At 47.0% G+C, this 20,247-nt stretch overlaps 1 protein-coding gene across 2 annotated transcripts; it reads right to left on the reverse strand.

Annotated features, from left to right (window-relative positions):
• Positions 1 to 235: 235 nt before the first annotated feature.
• On the reverse strand, positions 236 to 19,681 carry pdgfab (platelet-derived growth factor alpha polypeptide b). Of its 2 annotated transcripts, XR_014623822.1 has the most exons (7): positions 19,092 to 19,681; positions 17,813 to 17,909; positions 13,460 to 13,594; positions 12,069 to 12,259; positions 4,082 to 4,208; positions 3,426 to 3,550; positions 236 to 2,654 (listed from the first exon to the last, which is right to left on the reverse strand). XR_014623822.1 is itself a non-coding variant. In XM_084370401.1 (6 exons), exons 1-6 carry the CDS (start codon positions 19,149 to 19,151, stop codon positions 2,641 to 2,643), a joined length of 624 nt encoding a protein of 207 aa, XP_084226527.1. In that variant the 5' UTR covers positions 19,152 to 19,681; the 3' UTR covers positions 236 to 2,640. The 2 variants fall into 2 exon arrangements, 1 of the variants encoding a protein (XP_084226527.1); XM_084370401.1 differs by lacking the exon at positions 3,426 to 3,550.
• Positions 19,682 to 20,247: the final 566 nt, after the last annotated feature.

A 20,247-nucleotide genomic window follows, 5' to 3' on the forward strand; every position in this document is an offset into this window, starting at 1 on the left:
TTTACAAAATTGTTGAAAAATGCCTTAGCTTGCGATGTTAAAGAAAGTGAGAAATAAATTCTTGGATCCGTCTCTTTATCCAGATCATCACCCAAAGTTAATGGGGTCTGTTCTGGGCTTTTTGTGGAGTTTTGTGGAAATCTGTTCAGTAGTTTTTGTGCTACCCTGCTGACAAACCAGCAAATAACCAAACAAACGTACACGGGCAAACAAAATTATGGGACTCAACATTCAGTGAACATTTTCATAAGCAGAAATATATTTATTGTTGAAAACATAAATAGATAAATTATGATTATTGCTGTCTTTGTCCAATGGAAGCCCAACAGAAAAAATAATAAAGGCTTGGTGATAGCGTGAAGGCGTTTAGCTCTACAGTAAGTGTGGTCCCTGGTTCAGTGAGAACACTTCTCTTACACTGATGCGAATGTGAACGCGAACAGTGATGGAACGTCAGCTTTATAAATATAGCACCAGTGTGTGAGAGAGATCTGATTATCAGCCATTTTTCAATCAAACCTTTCCTCGTTTGACTTTCACTCGACTCACTTCACAGTGACTCACTCTGTCGCCTTTAGAAAAATCTCCGTCAGACTTCCTCATTTGAACACAGGGTGGAAGACGACTGTTGTTTTTGTACTCTGTTGGCCTGGTTACACATTCATCGCTCTTACAGGAACTGGTAAGGAAGTAATTGTTCAGGCTCGGGCCAGCGCCGTCGCACTGTTTTCAGACCACCTCATCATCATCTGTCCTGTGAGCACCATCGCAGGGTGGAGTGATCGGACATTTGTTCTCCTGTCAACAGAGGAGTAAAGCCTGGCTACACAAGGAGCCCATTCATGCACTTGTCGATTTGCTTCGCTCACTCATTCACTCTTCAAGGTGGACTTTGCTCTTTGCAGGCACAACATGTGTGCTTGTGAAGCAGGACGGGCGGGCGGGCATCTTCCTTATCAATGTTGGAGTGATATGGGTGAAAAATAGGCTCATGCGGGTGAGAAATCGTGTGTGAGCGCACACACACCATGTCTATCCCACCTCGTACAGGCTTACATGCACACCAGAGCAGCTCTAACATTTTCTTTTTTGTGACTGGTATGAAGACACTTTAAAGGTGCAATATGTAAGCCTCCTGTTAAATTTATACTCAAAACAAAGCTAAGTTAGCCATGTAGCTAGTGGTCTTATTAGCTGACTCAAGTATGCCCAGACTGTGAGCTAAGAGCACTGGGCAGTGCTGGTGTTTACAGGAGCCTTAGACTGCCGGGGTCTAGTTGGTTAGCATGCTAACGTTAGTAGATATCTTACAACACAACGTCAAAACTAATATTTAAATGAAAAATGCTTACATATTGCACCTTTAATGTGCTGTTTTCATGTTTCTGTAAAATGTAGCATAAAGGACCAGGCAGTGCTCTCGTGGCTGTAGGGTAAGCTGCAGTACGGACATTCACTATGAAGTTGCCATGTTTGAGCCCCTGTATCCCCCTTCTTTTCTTCCCCCTGCCCACACTTTTGCATCTTTTCCGATGGATTAAATACAAGAATTCAACCACAACAAAAAGAAATGAACATAATTCCTGCTTGGATATAAGTAAGCTTAATATATTTCATAACAAAAATAAAGCATCTTCCTGTACTGACTCTCACATCTCCTCCTTGCAAACATATATCCAAACCATATACAAGACTTGACATCATTCAGATATACTGTAATATAATAAGAAACATGGATGACAAGAATAACATCGACTAAAAAAAAAAAAAAAAAAAAAAAGACATTGAGATTGTGATACTGATGGTTACAAAGAACCGGACCACACAGAACTCTTGCACTCCTCCAAAATCATGAAAACATCTTTTTTGTTCTTTCTTTCTTGGTACTAGAAGAGACAAAGCAAACGTCCACACCTATAAATAGTTTTTGAGTAGCGGCGCATCTTCCTTCTCAAATTGAACTGTACATAGCAAGTGGTGGACCAGCAGGGGTCTCACAGAAGATTTCCTCTTCGAGCAAACATCCCAAAACTCAAAATGTTTGATACTCCATAGAGTCTTTAATAAAAACCACCTCCACTTGTCTCTTTCTTTCCATTGTTTTTCCTATTTCGCTTGTTCTTTCTTCCTGTGTTTGTAAGAGTCATTCAAACAGGGCAGGGCACTTTCATGTTGCCCAGCTGGAGGAACATCCACTGCTGTTTTTCGAGTCCGAGCATCAGATTTCCATGAAAGCTCACTCCAACCGTTTCCTAGCCGTTTCTGTTGTGCATCTCGTTCAAACAAAAGTCTGATAAATGTTCAACACAACTCATCCCTTTCATCGTCTCCCTTCGGCGTCTTTTTACAGCTCTTTCTCTATTCTTCTTTATCAGCAGCCTCAGCAGGTTCAGTTGTCTGGCGTACCACTGAGGAAGTCATCATCACTTGTTACTGTTTTTTTTTTTTTGTTTTTTTAAGAAAAAGCACCTTTGGCATCTTATTTATTTCTGTCTGTTTTGTCAGTCTTTCGTCTTTACAGAAAAGTTGTTTTTAAACAAAGGTTGCATGGCGGTGAGGAAGAGGAAAGAGCAGGCCTCCTGTTGGTGGCATCCTCTGTTTAGGTCCCTCCCACGCTGAAGTCCCTTGTTCTGATTGGTCTCACCTCACGTCCACTGTGGGAGAGAAAAAGGTGAGTTTAGTGTCATAGTTTTACAGGCGCAGTGCATGGGTTTCATGAAAACAAATCAAGTGAGATTATTGCATTTTGTGCCCAACTGCATTAATTTCTTCATGCATTTCAAACAAGCTGACAACACACACAAGACCCACAATGTTCTGAATCACGTTCGTCCATATGGAGAACTGAACCTGCCCAAATCAGAAATAAATAAAGAAATATGTAAAAGGCTCACTAAATAAATTAATATTTGCATTTAATGGCATATTCATTTATATATTGAGCCATTTCTTTATTTCTTTTTTTTCGGATTTTGGCAGGTTTACTCCTCCATACATCCAGACATCATTACGTCCATTAAAAATACGTGTGCCATTTTTGGTGTGCCCAAAGAAAGGTGGACAACAGAGCTTGAAAAAAACTCTCTTATTGTAACAGGCAGAGAATAATGTGATGACAAGATGATAAGCAGTGAAACAAACAGTGACGTACAGCAGGTGCTTTCTTACTGTACAACACGACAAAAACAGTGCACACAAACACACGCAAGTGACACAAAGCACATGTATGCATTGTGCATGCTCAGCAGGCCACAAAATCAGCATGCAGCATTGAGGCTCAAGCACGGTACTCCTTAGCCCTCCCTCTTCTCACACTGATTGGCTGTGATGTGATTGGTGACGGTGATTGGCAGGCCCTCTTTGTGCCCTGATTGGACCAGTGCAGTGCCAAAAGGTGAGAGGACGCTGCGGTGCCAAAGTCCTACCTGTTCCCTTCACAGCTCTCCAGTGGACTTTGGGTAATGAGTGCAACTTTATTATGTCGCCAATAAATCCTTGCTGGGCCTTAGCTTTTTTGGTTTCCTTTTTCTACCTTTAGACCTACGGTGGCCTGAAAACACAAAGTCAGGATAGGAAGGAGGGTTAAAAGCGAGAAGCAGGGTTTTTATGGCACAGAGACAGAGAGAGAGGCACAACAGCCCTGGGACAGAAGCAGAGAGTGCAAAGATATGACACACTATAAATACTTCAGATGCCTTATCAGCACACATCACAGCGCTTATCTGCTCCCAGGGAGAGAAAGGCTTCAGATCAAGGCACTGCTGTCATGCCAAGCAGCCTTTGGACACCCTCCCTTAACACACAGACTTTCACGCACACATACACACTGCGCAACACACACACACAAGCTCTACAGTTTTGCAATAGTGGGCCACCTCGCAGGTGTGTCCACCTGTTCAGAGGCAATCAGAGAAAGAGGTCGTCCAGTGCAAAGCCAGACAGACAGAGACAGACGGCAGGAAAGCATGATGATGTAGGGATGAGGGCGGGACTCAGCCTCAGAGTGATTTCTCTGCAAAAAGGCAACGCCGTGTGTGATAACGTAACAATGATATACAGTAGCCGTGAAGGTTGAATTTACCTGTTTCTGCATCTGAGTGCTCCGCCACATGATGTTGTGACGTGCACACACACTCCAGGTGGTCTTCTAACCGCACAAAGACCTCTTTCAGCTTGGGTCTCCTCCTCACGTACTCCACCTTTGCTACCTGAGGAGAGGAAGAGAGGAGAGGTTAGAGCCAGCTCACGACTCTCCATCATGTGTGTGTCGTCGGTGACTGCGCGCGCTCTTTGCGTCGAGAGGCGTAGCGCCGTGACTGATGACTCTTTCATAAACTGATTCATAAAAAACAGCTTCGCCTCGGCAGCATTCCTCAGAGGCATTGACATCTGCTCGCTGCGTGCTCTATGGGCTGTTGATCATCAGGTGTGTAAATACTGAATGGAGTGTATGACCCTGTCAAAGCGAGCTCGAACAATGCGGAGAGGAGAGATGGAGGGTAGGAGGGGGAGCGGTTCACGCCCTAAAGCCCAGGGAAGGTTTACCCTGGCAGGAGAAGAGAGGCTAGGAGATCCCCCCTCCCCTGCTCCGGGCCTGGAGCATCCACATCCAGACAGACACACACCTAAAGTCCTTCGCCTTGTTCCGACATGTAGTCTCCTTTTAAACCACATTAATTCTTCTTCATGGCTTAGGGAAAGTGTTGCCTAACATGTGCATGCAAGAAAGAAAAAGTTTACATGGTCTAATCTAAGCAGCAGAGCCCCAGAAAGCAGACGAATATTCACATGCAGGAATTCCTATCCTTTAGTCCAGCTAACACCCTCTCAGTTTAACACAACAGGGCTGACCTCCACTTCCCACCCAACGGCTAGTAATGAAAAGGGCCGATCCTCGGAGGGTTATGAATAGGCTATGTTGATTAAAGCTTAGATGAAAGCTGAATAGGGAAGGTTGCGTGGAGGTTATGATGATCTTGTTGTGTAACTCAGGGGAGGTGGCCGCATGCTTTTTCCCCTCTCTGATCTGAGTGCCAAGGGCAGGTAACCTCCACATCCACCAGCGAGGGCCCGGGGGCCGCATGGAAACAATATCCCCCTGCTTCACCTATCATCCTGGTCACTAGAGAGGATATTGGCCGACAATCTCCCAGCGCTCTCCGGCGTTATGAACAGCACGGCTGAGGCTCACGCACGCACAGACGGAGGAGCCCAAAACTGATGAGAGGCTTTCTTCCTCTATCCTGTGGTGGCACGCCGCCAGGGCAGGCTCTCGGCAGCGAATTAGTCATGCAGACAAACGAACATACCAATCGCCGTCTGATAAAACAAAGTGCGATGTTGACATTCACACACGGCTCATGTCAGTGCAGTAACAATAGCTGGGGGGGTCATCTGGCGAGGGGGAAACGGTTTTGCCAGCCTTTCACCTCCTTTGCGACAGTTTCTTTCCGTGGCGAGAAGGAGAAAGAAGAGAGGGAGCGAAAAGAGGGTAAGCAAGCAGAGGAGGTATGCGGTGAGCAAACAGAGGACAATGGTGTCTGGGTTAGCGGCGGTGTGTTTGGTGTTATCGGCCCTGAAAGAGAGAGAGAGACAGTGGGTGAAAGGGCCAGAGCGGGAAGGTGGACCATCACTCTCATTAGGGTTACACGAGTGTGTGTGTGTGTGTGTGTGTGTGTGTGTGTGTGTGTGTGTGTGTGTGCAAACAGAGGGGGATATTTAAGGAAGGGGTGGGAGGGACTGACCATGATCATGACTAGCATAAGATGACATTCATGTGTTACCTATTAACCATTAGTTTCTGGGTTACCAAGTGGGGAAAGAGATACAGGATAGATAGAAGAGTTATCAAAGGTTTATTGTTATCGTGCAGACAAGGAAGGAAGGAAGGAAGGAAGGAAGGAGGGAAGAAAGAGAGAAGCCAAAAGACTCTGCCACGTCTGACTCTTACTACTGAAGCTGATCCGAATGACTAACACACACACACACAAACTCCTCTTGCCCAACAAAAAGCTACTGACAGAAGTATAAAGTGATGCCCCCCCTTGATGAGAGGCCCAATGGTAGACTTGTCTCCTTGCCCCTCACACAGCAGGGTTAAAAACACTCCCTGCAGGAGTTACGACACACGAAAGCACACTCACACTTTCACATTTGTCTGTGAAAATGCTCTAACCCTAACCCTAGCACCAATACTTCTCAATCAACCTTTGCCTTGCCTACTTTGTCAAACGCTCTCTTTCTCTTTCTGTCTTGTTTCCTGTTTCTTGTTTTATCTCTGCTCCTATGATTTTTCTACTTTACATCCACACTCCCATCCTCCATTTTTAGCCACTTCTCTACAAAAGAACCCCGGCTTCCGATCGGTGGCGCGGAGTCAATGGCTTCCCACATAAAACACGCATCAGAAAAAGAGACCCCCATGCTAAGACGAGGGGCCCCCACACTCTCTTTGTATAAATCAAACCCTCGAAAGCCGGGGCCCTGAGAAAGAGTCCCCCGAGCGGCTGTGGGATGATATCCGATCCAGAGGGTTGGGGTGAGTCAGGGGGCTCTGGGAAGTGCGACCCCCTCGGTTTGTCCTCTGAAGCCGATTGTCCCAGTCGGGGCTAATTGGGAATTCCCTGAGCACGAAGCGCTGATGAGAGCATGACGGAGGGGGAAAGTTTTACTCCAGCCTTCCAAGGAAAACACGACGGGGATGTGGATGTGCACCGCGGGCCATCGTGAACTGGAACAGTGACAGAATTTAGCAAAAATAAACAAGGATGTATGTGTGTGTTTGGAGAACGGAGGGGTGGGAATTCATTTATCAGGAGGGAAATTAGGCACACACACAGAAGAGCTCTTGTTGAGATGCAAGGAGAGGTGGAGGAGGAGGAGGAGGGACGTAAAGAGGCTTTCTGTATCTCAATCTGTCTGTCTGATTGTTTTTTGAAATCAAAGGAGGAAAAAATGACAAGAAGAAGATGATCTGCAGAGGGAGCAAGAGCAAACCACAGAAGACGAGGACTGAACATCAGACGAAGACAACCTGCTGCTGCCCTCTGCTTCAACCCCACACCACACGCACACACAAACACACACACAAACACACACACTCTCGCACACTCGTCTGGTGGAGGGGGTTATCACTGGAGAAGAGTGGAAGCAAGGAGAGCATTTATCACATCACTCGCCAGGCTGTTAAGCCAAAAAGGGACTTCTTGTCACCCCACTCTCTCTCTCTCACACACACACACACACACACACACACACACACACACACACACACACACACACACACACACACACACACACACACACACAACAATGTCTTTCCAGATGTGAGCATATAACCATCATGCACTATCACATATCAAAGAACCTACAGATGTGTGATCTTTCCACTTATTTCTTCTCCGCTAACCTACTCCTGACTTTACAGAACACAGAGTTGCAGATGAGAAAGACATCATGGAGCACTTAAAAAGAGGGAAAGGTAAATAAGATTTTAATGAGAGAGAGCAACAGAGATAGAGTAAATGGCAGAGACTGACAAGGGGGGTAAAATTAGAGAGTTGGAGATGTTGCAGGAGAGAGACATTGAGGAGGGAGTGAACAGCTATAACAGACAATCAGACTCCAGGACTGAGGGGGACCGAGTGGAGAAGAGGGGTGGAGGGGGGGGAGGATGAAGTCAGACGGGAAGAGTGAAAGGGAGGACAGGAGAGGAGGAGTGAAGGAAAATACAGAAATGAAGTAAAATATGATTAAAACACGACTGCTGATTTCCCCCCGCTCACGCTGATGCATTCCAGCCGGCGTGGCAGTAGCCAAACTCTCCGGCTTCTGGCTTGGTCGGGACGCTCCCATGGTCTCTGACCCGCCCCGCAACCCCCGCCGCGCACACACACACACCACACACACACACACAAACTCCCTCACCCTTCTTCATCTGAGTGAATCAAAGGGAAAATAATTCACAGCTGCACGGGACTTCAAACGGGGAGGCCCCTCATTCCCATCTGCCCCCTCCCCTCACGTAATCCACGGGACCCCTCAGACGATCATAAATCATGCTCACTGTATCACCATCACACTGCCTTTTATTTATGAAACACCCCGTAAGTCAGGGTCCCACACAACCGCAGGGCTACAGCTACCGCTTCCCCCAACACCCCGACCTGACCCACTGTCGCTGAGGTAACTGTCAGTGTGTGTGTGATGGGGTCGGGGCCAGGGCCAGGGCCAGCGCAGGGAGATGTGTGGACCCCCACACTCAGCACTGCGGTTATATCCGCCTGGCCTCTGTCAGCCTCCACTTTGATCCAGCAGCCATCAACACTTCATTAGTCTGCGGCCCGTCTTCCTCTCGCTGCCGCTTCACACAAATGGCCTTGTCCCTGCGCTGCGGTGGGGGAGTTTTACGTAGCATCGCATGGAGCGCTCAAACACACACACACACACACACACAGAAAAACAACCTCCTTCTTGGGTTTACACAGATGTGCGCTGACGACCCTCTCCGACCTCTCCAAACTTTTGTCCGATGCTTCGAGGACCATCAAAAGTTTCCAGCTACTAAACCAAACCAAATGAGACAAAGTGAAGTTTATTGTAAGCAAATTATGCGATACTGATCCGATTAAGGCACCTCAGAAGGGTTAACTCTCATGTTTTGCTTCTATTTTTGTCAAATGTCCTGAAAATTTGAAAATGTATAAACCATTTACAGCACATATACTGTAATTTAGCAATTTTTTACTTCACTGGCTGATTTTTTGTGCCCAAACAAATTAATGAACAAACTCTCTTTGTTTTCATGACTGATTAAACTGAATAATCGTTTATATTTGGCGGACCCTGCCACTTTTCTAGCTTCAGATACTGTTCCGGGGACCTTTTTTTTCCTCTGAGAACAGCTTGTTTATTCAGTTATGGAGTAGATCAATATTTCTGATTATATATTATTACCTGATTGATATTGTAAATATTCAAATTCTGAGTTTGAATTTCCTTCCCCAAAACTGCACACTGCCCCTTTAAGAAAGCAAGCATTGTCATCATAAATATGTGTATTCATTTCTGCATCTGCTCTGTATGTGTTCGTGAATGACCTCACAGACGGCAGAAGCCTTAAGAGTTAATGAGTGAGAGGATGACTGACAGCTCCATTATTTGCCTGTGTCATGGGCTGTTTAATCAGCCCCATAGGAAGAGCAAACAGAGAGGCTCACACACATTCATACGCACAAAGACTAATGTGCAAAAGAATGCAAAAGCGCACTTCCTCGAACTCTCTTTCTGTCCAACAGACACCTTACAGTCTCTTCAGTTCTGCCTGTCCAAAAATCACCAGTTGTTTTATGAGTCGTCTAGCCTCGGAGCCAAAGGCACTGAGAAAACCATCAGGAAATACTGAGTGCAGCTGCAGCCGTCAACAGACGAAAGATGTGAGGAGGCAGAACAGACGGAGGCGAACGAAGACAGGACAGAATATGAGAGAGAGGGATGAAAGATAAACAACCACAGGAGACAAGGAGATCATGTGTGATGTGCCATCAAAATGCCAACGATTTACTGATTCAGATTGAATTTTATGTCATATCATATCATATCGTTACACCCCTAAGAACACTATGACACGAAAACAAAATGAAAACCAAAAAGTTCTGCCAGCCTTGTGTGATAAAACAGCGATAGGAAAGGAGTAATGAAATGTGGAGGAATCACTTCGATGGAAAAGAAAGCGGAGAGCCAAGATGTTGGGATCGGGGGAGTGAATTCGGTGTCATTGAAAGTGCAAAAGGAGGTGGGTTGGGGATGAGGGAGGAGTTACAGGAATGTTTGGGATGATAGAGTCTGAATACATAAAAGCTCATTAAGAATTCTCATCTGTCTGCTTCCCTAACTTTCTCTCATTTCACTTCTCTAATTAAGACTGAACCATCTCTAAAGAGAGGCAAGACCTAACTTCGTTCCAACGCCAAGGCACGTTGGAAACCCAAAATCAACAATGAGAAAAATGAGAAAAGGTGCAGAAGAAGTTTAAGTGCATGAAAGGAAGGAGAAAGGGAGACCTAGAAAAAAGAAAGAGTGACTCTGAGATCTCTCCTCCCTCAGGCTAATCCTATTTTAAGTTGCCTTTTTTATTAACCCGCCGCTGAACAGGACAGGCTTGTACAGTACAGGGCCTGCACAGACCCGTTCTCTTTTTTGGGTCCACAGCGTGAAAAAAAAAAGTTAAAGAGGGAGAGAAACAGAAGAGAGAGGGGGGAATAAATAAATAAAGGTGCACTTGGACAAATGCATAGTGGCATGAGATGGAAAGAAACACAGTGGATGTGTTCTTTTCCCATCCCTGGCCAGCAGAAGGAAAACAAGTCAAGCCCAGGGTAGACGGGCAACATTTTTAGCTTTCTAATAAATGGAGGGAGAAGCACAAACTGAACCCCTATTCAGACTAACACGCAGGGAAAAAAAACTTGGCATGAGACAATGTTTCTCACACACAATGTGGTGAATGTCTCCCGACCGGAGCGAGCCCTGACGGATGACCTTTTCCAGGGATACTCTAAGCCCCCTTCGCCCGCGGCTCGCACCGCGCGGAAAAACCCCCCTCTGAGTGAAACCCTGCCCACCGCGCCCGAAGGTCCATCTCCGGTCTGTGTGCTCATTTTGTCCTCGGTGTCATGAGGGGGACACGGACACAGTCGCATGGATCACCACATTCCGGCAATAGCTGAATCAAGCTTTATAATGTCCTGTCAGTGTCTCTCCATCCGTCCCCGTCGCTGTGATCGCAGACAGAGCTCCTATTGAGGATGATAGACACCGAGAGACAGACGAGCTTGCATGCAGATACACAGGGTTGTGCTGTATATCAGAGCTTGACTCTCTTACCACACTATGAGTCAGCATTTCTGACCATAAACACTGTGCCCGACAATGCCCGTCTTGTTAGTGCAGCCTTACTGTCCCTACTCCATGAGGAGGTCAAGGAGAGTGTCCTCCTATCCATACTGAAATCTCCCTGACCCCAGCCAGTGTTGAGGCAGCAGCAGGCCGGGTTTGGTATTTGTTTTATTACTGCCGGCATCTTTAAAACCCTACATGAGGAACCGGAGGAGGAGCAGCGTCCCGGCAGTGCCCATGGCCGGGCAAGATCACGATGATTAAAGAGAAGAGACACACAGTCAGAGTGTTCCAGGCTATCCTGTTTATCCCCCGCTTGTCTCTTGCTCTTAGAGAACAGAGCACATAACTCCCATACCTCCAAACAGAGCCGCGCACCGGCTAACAGGCTGTAGTGTAAATACAGCAGAAATACGACTCAGCCCCAGCCACGGTGTCTCCACTGATCCTGAACAGGAGGACGTGTTTTCAAGCTGTCGATGCCAACAAGCCTCTGAGAACAGTGCAACCCCCTTTAATCCCTCTCTCTTTCTCCATGTCACCTCGTCTCCTCCGGGCTTCCAGAGAAGACAAAGGGCCAAACAAACGGAGAGCAGAGGAATAGCTGTGCAGTAGCCAGTGACACTCTCAAGATACAGGACACTGTCTGTCTTGTATCTGCCAGGAGCATCCCTCTCCGGTCAACCCTTCAACAGATGTCCTGGCCGAAGGTGCCAACAACCCTCTCCCTCCCAGTCCTCTCGCTTTCTCTCCTTCTCTTCCTCCCTCCCTCTGTCCTGGCACAGTTGCCATTGGCCTCTCTCCAAACATGGGATAGAGTGATGAGAAAAGAGGGTGGTGATCGGCAGTAATGGCAGGAGAGAGAAGAGGAGAGGGGGCAACGGAGGTAAGGTGGCCGCTATCTGGGTACGGGCCAAGGAGGCTCAGAGGAGAGGGGTGGATTGATATGAAGAGGGAGTGGAGGAAGGCAGGCTAACCCAACCTCGCCTTACATATGATTTACTTACCTGGTGAGAGGGAAAGTGGTGGAGATTTGTGTGCGGACATATGTATTTAACCTTGCAATGCAGTAATGAGGCAAGTCAACAAGCTTTACTGTAGGAGTGTGTGCGTGTGTGTGTGTGTGTGTGTGTGTGTGTGTGTGTGTGTGTGTGTGTGCGTGTGTGTCTTACCTTAACGGTGCGGTGGTGCTTGCGGGAAGGATGACAGCGCATGTTGCTTGTGTTGCAGCAGCCCGTGCAGCGCTTCACCTCCACACAGGGCGGCCATATCAGGAAGTTGGCCGACGTGGGATCCACCTGGCTCCTGGGGATCTCGTAGATCACCGTCCGCGTCTTACACACCGCCGGGACCGCCTCCTCCACTGGAAAAGAAGAGAGGGAGGAGTCGAGTTAATGGTCTGCGTGAGCGTTCGGTGACACATTTTCCGAACGCGTGCTCATGCATTGTTGTAATCCGTCCTTTTCGCTCCCAGCTGCAGCTTCACGCATTCCTTCACTGCTCATTATTTGATGACTCACTTGATGTGGGAGCTGTTCGTCTTACCTCAGCTCGCACCCAACCTCCTTTAAGGCTGTTAAGAGGACAAGCTATCCAAAAAGCTGATCTCATATCAGCTAAGGAGCTTTGGGATCAAGTCGGTGAGACAGAAAGAGACTGCTCCTTTGTTCAGAGCCCTCACTGGGGTTAATGCGGCGTGACTAGGCCAGAAAACCTTTATGTCCGCCGGTGGGAAATCTAATAATGGCCTTTGACCCTTTTGGCCGTCGTGAAAAGAGGAAGGCAGTAAGCATTCAGTCCAGATTTAATGCTCTGACAGGCACTCAAACCTAAAGAGTGTACAGTAAGATACCATTATGTCGTAAAGATGATATGTGCATCATGTACATAACGTGAGGGCTTTTGTGAACAGCTGCCAAAACGGTATACTGTATCAGACACTTATGATGCGGCGCACATACATGAAATGCAACCAGCCACTTCGTCATAAGCTGCTGGGAGAGATGCGAAATAGCCAGTCTTAACACACACACACATCGAACACGACATGGCATTCTACACGCCTCGATCAGATATCGTACCGCATGGCGTTTTATGAAGAAATCTGACTGAGAGCCCAGGCGAGCTGCAACTTGAGCACTGAATGCCTGGAATTTCCACGCTCAAGGATATATTTCTCTCCTGACGCGTGTGTCTTAGATCTGCGAGCCTCCAGCCAATTAAAAGGCTTCGTGTCAGACGTCCTCTTCAACCTCACACACCAGTCTTGCTTTTTCTCATGATTCCATGATTGCCATAAATACCGGGTAGATGTCTTCATTAGGGCTCCTTTTATCCACAAAAAAGGCAGTATAAAAGCCACTAACTATTAGCTTTGTTTGGAATTAGTGTAAAGTGATCGGTTTCATCTCCTGGGAACTCATATTTAAGACAGAGGTTATTTTTAAAGGCATCATGACTCTGTTATAACTCGTGCCAAGTTGTAATGTATATACTGCCAAATGTTATCATGATGCAACCCCTGAGCTGCACGGCGAAGCATATAGTGTTCATTCAGTCTTACCGAGGCTCCTCTTGCGCCGGCTGTGGAGCTGGGAGCTCTTCAGGTCATTGTAGTAACCAGGATGGCGGGAGTAGTTCTTATGGTGGCTGTGGTGTTTGTGGTGCTTGGGCTCCTCGATGACATCGTTTCCCGTACCTCGTCGAAACAGAAGCCAGCCATATTAATAATGTCACATGGAGAAAACACAAAAACAAAAACTCAACCAGGAGACCACTGCTGCTGATTAAACGGTGTTGAATGACACCAGAAGGCAGCATGGATACTACTGACCCTAATCCAGAAGGACGCATGTCACTCCCTAACCCTAACTGTAAAGCCGCATGTCACCCCTAACCCTAATCCTAACCGTGAGGGTTGGCCGCATGTCAACCCTAACCCTAACCGTAATGCCGCATGTCACCCCCTCACCCGAACCGTAAGGCTGCATGTCACCCCCTAACCCTGACCTCAACTCCCTTCCAGAACAAACAATATGTCGGTTAGTCACACAACCACAATGAGATGGTAACTTCCTTCTGGCTCTTGTGCTGTAACACATGCTTTAATTCCCTGAAGGGCTTAGGGTTCCCTTCAACGTGTTGGCGGGCAGGCGAGGGCGACTGCTGATGATGACACAAATTGAGGTAAACAGTCCAGAGTACACCGGGTAACAGGCGGGAGACACAGTTTTACACAGACCTCAATGTAATTGCAAGCTTTGTGTGTCAGCCTCACTCACTCCTTTGGCTGAACTTTCCCAGCAGGATATGAAGTAGCTAGGTGAGTCAGCATTGCTCCTTCAAAAACAACCAGCTTTCATAGACACACATGGAACTAAAGTGGTCATTTGACAGGTGGTACTCAGCCACCATTATCCCTGCACCTAATTAGTGGTTTGGTGTCTCTCATTTACCTGAAAATGTTTGCTTTTTCAATCATTCGGTGGCTTGGAAAAGTACATGTTACGTTGCTCTGCGCTGGTAGCTCCTTAAAGCTCCCCCAAACTCCAGTTTAATATAGCCAGCTCAGCTTGTTCACAGTCATGGTCATCTGATAAAAACTTGCTTGTTTTGGTCCCCACCCAGAATATGAGGTGGGTTACAGTAGAGTGCCAGAGCAGCAGTAAAACGATAAAGCTTGTTCGCAGGATACTGCCCTTTCCCAAAGAGCAGAGTCTGAGAGTGTTTGCTAAGTGGGTGGGTCTACCTGTCTGTAGGTACAGCATATACCCACCCATCTGGCTAACACAATCCTCCACCTGTGCACTTAACATAAACACATGACTACACAAAATCCTCTCATGCTAAAACCCAATGTACACCAGTGCAACAAAGCTTAGCCACAGGCAAACACATTCCACACATCCAGCTCCTTTGTGCTCTGACCAGAGTCATCTGAAGGGATTTCCTCTACCTATACATGGTCCACCTCTGGGATTGATTGCTCTCCGATGCCTTCTTTTTGTAGGTCTGCCCCTCAGTGAGAGTGGAGGGCCTGTCGTGCAGTGAGTCAAACAGCCGGTGACCCCGAACCAAAAGGTCCAAAGACAGGAAGTGTTGACTGCAGCTGAGGCCTGGCGTGCATGACATACAGGTGGGAACACACACCTGCCTACGCTGTCTGCACTTTAAGGTAGATTCTCCTCCTCAACAACCTTTTAAAACTGCAGGTCACTTTCAGAACTCCCTCTCTTCATCTCCCCCCTGTCAGGAGGGGAAGGGAGTGAGGGAGGGCGTCGCACCGGTGGCCACTCGGAGACAGCTTGTGTCAAAGCTGACAGGAGAAAGGGAGGGAGGACATAAAGAAGTCCTTTATAGACTGCAGAGTCCTCTTTTCAGCACAATAAAAGGACCTTTCTGTTGGTTTTTTTTCTTCTTTACACTGAAAGGAGGGACAAGGAAAATAGGGAAAGAGGGCGATCAGAGTGATCACGCAAGAAGACGCAGGAAAATGTTAGGCAAGACGAGAGAAATCAAGAGAAAGGTGGAGCTGGTGGAAAGCTATAGTGAAGGGTTTGCTCCCCTTTCGGTTCCAGGTGACTAAGAAGTAAGAGCACGCCCGGAGCGTCGTCAAACTGAGACAAGAGAAAAGAGGACAGGAGACAGTCTCTCACCATGAATCAGGCTTTCATGACTCGCAAATTACTCCCCCCATTAGCTGAGGCTCCCTCCCTTCACTCCACCTGTTCTCTTTCTGTACAAATAGCCAACATGTTGTTGACTTGTTGTAATAAGTGCCTCCATAATTCTCTCTGTCCGCCTCTCCTCCTTGTTTCTTTATTGTTGCATGGGTGAGTTCACAAAGTGTCAGTTTAGGTCATATGAGCAAATGTTCCTCCCTGTGGGTGTGAAAGCAGGTAGGTTGTTTGTAAGGCAAGTGCTGCCAACTGTACTGGAGGTAAACACACTGCCAGCTTGTCAGAAACAAAGCACATTGCACAACTACCCGCGGCCTTTCTGAGTGAAGTGCGGCAGGAATACAACCTCCAGAATCCTCCTGCTCCCTCCTCCACTCCACCTCTGCCCCATGCCAAGAGTCAGGTTCCCTTTTCTGTCAAAGTCCTTCACTGAGAGAGATAAGAGCAGGCAGGCTGGGGGGCCGCCCGAGGAGGGAGACAGGGATAGAGAGGAGGAAAAGCGAGGCAAGGAGCACCTCAGGGGCCAGACAGCCATCCACAGACTTCTGCGGGGTCATCTCATCTGTCAGTCAGAGCTGAAGCTACGATCCTCGCAGGACGTGTACACACAGACACGCAAAAACAAATGCAAGTTGTACTAAATGAAACACGCAGATAAGCCCTGCAGGCCTGCCCTGTGATCCTGACAGATAAGTTCTTACAGGCTGAATCATATAAAGACATCCTTCCAGTGACAGACAACCAAGTACAACATAAAAACAATCTCTCTCTGGATCAGTTAAATGCTAAAACACAATAACATCAGACCGCGTTAGATCTTCCAGGTGCCAATGTGTAAAGGCTTAAATGGACATCATATTAGCCCTTCCTGTCTCCTTCCCTGGTTGTCATGCGATGCCATGTACAGTTCAGCCTATACTGGTAGCTTTACTGTCCTGGCTGTCCGCAACAAAAGCTCTGAAAATACCCCTCTGGCTGGCGTCAAAAGGTCTTTTAATGGGCTGGCCTAGGCCGCCATGCTGGCCCTCAGACAGATTTATGTCCTCGTAATAATAATCAGCCTACTACTGTTACCCTGCAAAACATTCCTGTGTTTGAAGAAAGACATGTTAATTCAATTATAAACACCTCTTCTCATGCTAGAGGCACTCCGGGGATCTATTCTGGGCTCAGCGTAGAGTTGGTGCGACCACTGCTGTGGACTACAGGTTGGTTTAATTGTGAATTAATGAATTAAACACACTAGTGATGTAGGGCTATTAATGCTAATTGATACGTCCATCAGGTTCTACAGAGAGTCTTTATGTAGCTTTGCTGTATATAAGTTTTGAGGTTGCTAATGGGCTATGACCAACAGGGACAGCTTACATCATTTGGGGCCGTTAAAGCAAATTTAGTAATTACCTTTTACCATCGACAAATCTTTAGGAGAGAACCCTGGATTTGATATATAGCCAGAGCCTGTGTAAATAGAGGCTCATGTGAAGGCAAACAGCTTCTTCCAGCGCACCCCTGTAACTTAATCTAAGGTGGTCGGAGACACAGTAGAAGCAGCACCTCCAAGAACCTGAAGCTGAGGAAACCCGCCTGACCTGCGAGCCGCTGGCTCTGTTTACAGGGCAACATTTGTGGCAGCCTGGTTGCTGTAAAGCCACTTTACTGCAGCAGCTGAAGGAATATGCGCAAGTAAATGTCTGCCAGTGAAAGTCCATCTTTGTCACATGTGTACAGTAAGACGCACCTATCACAGGTTACTGCATTTTTGTGCACGCCAGGGCTGCACAGAGCTTGATTTCGGGGGCCATCACTTTCAGTCACAGCTGAATGTGCCAAAACAACTTTTCATATTTGCTCACATGTATGATGACTGCATGTTATCAGTGGTTTTTACCAAAGACACTGAACATATTGCAGTTTTAAAGGCTTCCCACTCATGTTTATTTTGGATATGACCTTTAAATGAATTTATGTAACAATTACTTGGCCTAATCCTGAAGCTATCACAAGTCAAAAATATATGCAAAGTCCCCAAAGCAGGTAATACTCAGCCTATCTTTAACTATGATTCAACAATGGAGCAGCTAATAAAGGCCCCGCTGATGTAATCATGCTGCAGCTGTTACTACCGTTGTTACATCAACAACAGCAGTCTCCCGTGTGAACAACATCCATGACATCAGGATTGAAAAAATGTAACTCGGTGGCTATTGATAGAAGTATCAAGAGGCAGAATTTACCTACGGAGTCAATGTCCAGTAGCCGCTGGAGGTCGCTGATGCTGTGGATTTCACTGTGGGACAGTCTGTCTATCAGCTCCTGGGGAAACTCCACTTCCTTTAAGGAGGAGGGGAGAGAAAGCAAACAAGAGATGAAGGTTAGGGATGAGTCGGGTCAGTTTGTCTTAATTGTTTGTCTGTAATCAATAAACGGCTCAAGCAAACACCAGAAGGATCACTGCTCGAACAGTCTGGCAACTATGTGCCAGCTACAGCGAGCACATCAGTCCCATACGTTCTCCTCCTCACACATGGAGAGAAGGATGTGCCGAACCCCTTTGAGAAATTATGCAATTTTATGGAAGCTATGCCTGCAAAGTCGCATACCTGAAGGATGATGTGTCAGACATTTTTATTAGTAATGTCTGGTTAGTTCGGCTGCCAGGTAATTCTAGTGTAAACCCTATGTTATTGTCGGGACACCCATCATTAAAAGTGAAATTGTGGTAATATAATATATTGCCGAATAAAAAAATAGTTTCCAATGAGCCCACAGATGACTTTTATTGTTGTTTTACTCAAAGTGTTACTCTACGACGAGGCGAAACACGTTAGACCGTCACTTTTTCTTAAGGAATTTGGAACGATCGTGGAGACGCTGTCCGTGTGAGCGGCATCTCGCCACACTTTGCACTTGTTGCGGTCTCGCAGGCACCTCAAGCTGAGCAAACCGCGCAGCCTTACAGGAACAGGGGCTATTTATATCGCCCGGAGCGGTTCCCATGAAAGCGCTTAGCCCAACCAAAACGTTTGCCCAGTTGGCTCGGGCTACAAACAGATTTGGCACAAAAGCCAAAAATAACTGCGATACGCGTCCAAGTGCAGACGCGATGTTGGTTCTCAAAAGCGCGTAGTCACCGGCCCTCATGGAGACTGCAGCTGATAAACTGTTTGCTCACTTATTCACACTGTTCCTAAAATAGCCTCTCACTCTAACCTTTAGTTTTGTTTCTTCTTCTCTTGTTTTTTTTGGAACGGACACAGTTCATTTAAATGAATTGCTATAAATTATGAAAGCTCATAATCATACCTTCTAGTCTAATTACATGCTTTAAATCAAAACGTATTGCTCTGTAGTTTTATTTGTCTGGACATCAAGTTGCGGTGTAGCTGCTGGAGAAATGCGCGCTCTGTGGGAACCAAACCCCGCACCGCTGTGTATGACATGGACCCAGAGGGGACACAGTCTATCCAAGCAGCCCCGCACCTCTCTGCCCGTGCGGACTCCCGGTAACTTTACCTCAGAGGTGGCCAGCAGGTACGTCGTCCACAGCAGGAAGTAACAAAGTGCGGCTCTCATCTCCCTTTAATTTAGATCTAACCCCGCACAAGAAAACGGTGCTGTTCTGTAGGAGCCGCAGAATCGCTCCTGGCCCCACAGGATCCACAACCATCCCCTCGGGGAGAGAAGAGCAGGGTGTCAGAGCAGCTCAGCTCGGCTCTGTCAGACTCCACTTGCTTGTGAGAAAGCTGGAGAGGCTGGAAGTGGACTCTTTGTTATTCACATTGGACTGCGTCCTCTTGAACAAGCTCTGCGAGTGGCGTGTAGCTCCTCAGGCGCAAGTGGGACAATCCCAGGAGACGAGCCTGACGCGCATTGCACTTGTCCTTCACCCTCTATCAGACAGGCTTCAAACTTCAGCCCAGTTCACCGACTTGTCTTGATATATCTGCTGGAATTACGCAGACGTAAGGCGCACGACTAATGTTCAATAGTCCTGAAAGAATATAATCCAAACGAGAAGATCCTCTCAGAAATTCATGTGGGAGAAAGTTGTCCGTGCTGTGCTCTCCAGAGCATGTCTTGCAGCAGTCTGCACAGGTCCTCAGCTGTATAGGACTGTGTAGTGAATGGAGTCAGAGCGCCTCTGAGCCGCTGGATATAGAGAGCCAGCAGCTCCGTGCCCGTTGCGCCTCCCCTCGCGTTTCGGTGATCGTGCATCTATTCAGCGAGGGGAGCTGGTTGGCTGGTTGGATGACTTAAGACTCAAGAGTATGTCCCCATCCTCCCCCCCTCTCAGCCCGTGTGTGTGTGTGTGTGTGTGTGTGTGTGTGTGTGTGTGTGTGTGTGTGTGCCCTTCAGCAGAAAACCCAGAGTGTAATCGATATTGATTATCGCTGACAGGAAAGGATTTTAAAAAATATGGAAAAACTGGGAGAGAAAGAATGAGGATGAGGAACAATGAGGGAAGTGATGGAATGAGAAATGAGTGGTGAGGAAGTCAGTAATTAGAATAAATCACTGAGGATGTTTTATGATTTTCATGATGTGATCAAATTGGGAGAAAACTGGACAAAAATGTAACATTATCTTGGTAATGATGATGTTGGTAACTCATGATGTCTCGTGATGATGAAATAGTAACAACGCTCTCATTGTGCATTTGAGTTTAAAG

Source organism: Pagrus pagrus (assembly GCF_965226575.1).
Source record: "Pagrus pagrus genome assembly, chromosome: 13".
NCBI lineage: Eukaryota > Metazoa > Chordata > Actinopteri > Spariformes > Sparidae > Pagrus > Pagrus pagrus.